The sequence below is a fragment of the Ursus maritimus genome, unplaced genomic scaffold, assembly GCF_017311325.1.
Source record: "Ursus maritimus isolate PB19 unplaced genomic scaffold, ASM1731132v1 scaffold_4, whole genome shotgun sequence".
NCBI lineage: Eukaryota > Metazoa > Chordata > Mammalia > Carnivora > Ursidae > Ursus > Ursus maritimus.
In genome coordinates this window covers 56,070,711-56,074,096 of record NW_024426552.1, presented here as the reverse complement: position 1 = coordinate 56,074,096, position 3,386 = coordinate 56,070,711, and the positions used below count along the sequence as shown (strand labels likewise).

General features: G+C 36.9%; 1 protein-coding gene across 1 annotated transcript in view; it reads left to right on the top strand.

Moving 5' to 3' along the window:
• The first annotated feature begins 275 nt into the window (after nucleotides 1-275).
• The window catches only part of SLC9C1 (solute carrier family 9 member C1), an 88,966-nt gene continuing 85,855 nt past the window's right edge, over nucleotides 276-3,386 (top strand). Inside the window, 1 exon segment of the mRNA XM_040621720.1 lies at nucleotides 276-753. Coding sequence (XP_040477654.1) covers nucleotides 603-753 — 151 coding nt within the window. The 5' untranslated portion in view covers nucleotides 276-602.

Below are 3,386 nucleotides of genomic sequence, written 5' to 3'. Positions count from 1 at the left end.
CTCATCATGCCTAAATGAGATAAGAAGGCTATGATGGAATATCACCATGGTCTATTAATTTCTGTCTGGAGAGAACAACAAAAGAGGTCACAATATTCTGAGCCCATTGCATTTCCCACTTTGGATTAGCTGCCCAAACATGCTTCCAGAGGCTCAGATAGGCTGAGGGCAAACCCCTCAGTTGTCCATCCCCAGAACTAAATAACCTACACCAGTTTGTGGTCCCAGTAACTGGTTAGATGAAAACTCCTTTCAGACAGTTGGGTAGATGCAGGGTGAATAACAGCTGAGTAGTGCTTGCCATTGTAAGTGAACTCAGGGTGACACTGTCTAGTCTCTATCACTTGGGGTTGTACCTTTTCTATCTCATTTAAATGTAAGTGTCATAGAAGGCAGAGACTTCCCTAAATTTGGTGGACCCTAAGATATCTCTAGAAATAATTAAGGAGAAATATGAGCTTCTTCCTTCTTCTTGCTTTTTTTTTTTTTAAAGAAATGCGCCAGAAGGCCAGATAGAAGGCAAATTTTACAATCCTTTGATCCTGTGAGACTTTTGCTGAGTCTTAAGAGTTGAATTCAGATGGTCTGTGAGAAACAACAGAATGGATTTGAATTCCAGCGTGTCTAATTTCACTCTTCTTACCAAAGAATTTTCTAACACATGGCTGGAATTTTTCAGAAGTACGTTTATGACTACTTCTGAGGATCTCCCTGAAATCATTCTAATATTGTCCTTGATCTGCACAGTTGGAGGTAGGTGGAACTCTCTTTATTTGATATATCTTGTAAATGTCACCATGTAGAACTCAGGAAAATAGCAGTAATAGAAAGTTAGAATTTTGTTCCTAAATTCATACTTTTAAACTAAGATTATCAACCAAATGAATCTAATGATAATCTGCCTCTGAAAAGAGACATGTAGAGTCTGATTCATATTCTTCATCCTCTTTCGAATTCAAAGTATTCACCCCTTTTTAGTTGGTAGGTAATGGTTACATTTAAGTGATGGGAAGAATCGAATCAAAGCAGATGAGCCAAAAATCAAGGGTTGAAGGATTTTGATTGCTATCTGTGTTATCACAAACTATAGTTTCATTCATATATTGAAGCTAGTTGTGTACCAGTTTCTTCACTTGAGCAAAGAATTTTTCAAAATGATGGGCGTTCTGAGTGGACCAGTTACTTTTTTTTTTTTAAATAATATTTATTCTGTTATATTAGTCACCATACAGTACATCCCCAGTTCTTGATGCAATGTTCCATGATTCATTACTTGCATATAACACCCAGTGCACCATGCAATATGTGCCCTCCTTAATACCCATCACCGGCCTATCCCAATCCCCCACCTCCCTCCCCTCTGAAGCCCTCAGTTTGTTTCCCAGTTACTTTTTAACCACTTGGTAGGGTGTCCCTTAGGTTTTGTTTAAATGATAAATTATGTATAGCTCTTATGAGAAGAAAATAATACTGTAGAAATCAAAAGAAAGCACTCTTTTTTGCATTCTTTGAATTGATTAGAAAATATATTACAAAGAAACAAAACATTAAACTGAAGTAAATGCTGTGATATTGCTTATTATACTTTGTTCACAGTTCATTACAGGCTTTCTAATGTGTAGTAGGTAACCAGTAATAGGAAGCTAGTTTTTCTCATTGGGCAAATTCTTTTTTTTTTTTTTTTTTTTATTTTAATAATGATTTTTTATTATATTATGTTAGTCACCATACAGTACATCCCCGGTTTTCGATGTAAGGCTCGATGATTCATTAGTTGTGTATAACACCCAGTGCACCATGCAATATGTGCCCTCCTTACTACCCATCACCGGTCTATCCCATTCCCCCACCCCCCTCCCCTCTGTAGCCCTCAGTTTGTTTCTCATAGTCCATAGTCTCTCATGTTTCATTCCCCCTTCTGATTACCCCCCCTTAGGGTTAAGAAATTTCTAAATCTGGGAAGAGATCTGGATTTCTAAGTTCATAAAGCGAATAGGTAAACCACACCCAAAATTTTAATCCAAAATAATCCTTTCCAAGATGCATTATAACCAAATTATCTAAATCAAAGACAAAGAATTTTAAAAGCAGCAAGAGAAAAATAATTCCTCACATATAAAGGAACCCCTATGAGTCAATGAGCAGATTTCTCAGCAGAAACCTTGCAGGCCAGAAAAGAGTGGGATGATACATTCAAAGTGCTGAAAGAAAACTGCCTCTCAGAAATGAAGGACAAATAAAGACATTTCCAAGCAAACAAAACCTGATAATTCATCAGTTGAACTATGAAAGGTATGTAAGGTTACTGTTGTCATCTAAGGAATACAGGAGGCAAGGGATGTTGCTAAAACCCTACAATGCAGAGGACAACCTCCACAATAAAAACTTACCCAATACTAAATGTCAATAATGCTGAGGTTGAGAAACCCTTTCCTCGTGGAAATCTCTGTCCTCCTCTATCTCACTGAGAGTAGTCAATGACTATCATATGTTAATTAGGAATGCTTTTAGCTAATAAAACCTGAAACAAATGATAGTTTATCTTTTTGAAATCAAATTCATAAGGATGACTGCCCACAGCTGAATAGCATCAAGGGCTCATAGCCTCAAGGTTATAAGATGACTGCTACAGCTACAGGCATCACTACCACATTCAAGGAAAAAAGTGGGGATAGAAGAGAAAGCAGTAGTGATAGCCACATCTGTGCCTTTTATCAGGAAAGCAAAACCTAACGTCTCGGTGAGCAGATCTACCTTTAAGAAACTGTGTAGATTATTTAAAAAGTGGTACTTCTTTAATTGACCCACTGGTCACACATTCTGCTTTAAGTTATGTTGTGGTTAGATATTAAGTTAGGGAGTAAACAAAAGAAACTGGTAAAGCAAGTACCCCTCTTTCATTATAGAGTGAAAAACAAACTAAAGAGCTATCAATTAGAGACTAACAGTGAAAAATCTTAGAAACCCTCTTCAGGGAACACTTGGGAAAGCAGTTTAATTACAGAGAACAGCCTCAGTTGTTGGCAGGAAAAACCATTCCTGACTAATTTGCTGGGGTCCTTCAGAGATATTACAGCCTTGATAAGGGAAATTCAATATATGTCAAAGATCAGAGATACATGTCAAAGATCAGAGATATATGTTAGAGTCCATAGGTATGATGCCTCTTGAATCTGTACAAAGCCATCCCAGTCGCTGGTATAAATACAAGACACTTTGACTTACATTTAAAATGAAAGAGGCATGCTTGCAATTAATTGTGCAGATACTAAAAAAATTTTTTTAAAAACCTTCTTCCTCTAGAGAAGCACATTTCCTAACCAGCCTAACCAGTCTAACATACTTAAATTCGGATTTCTGTTTGGTACATAAAAATTACAGATCCT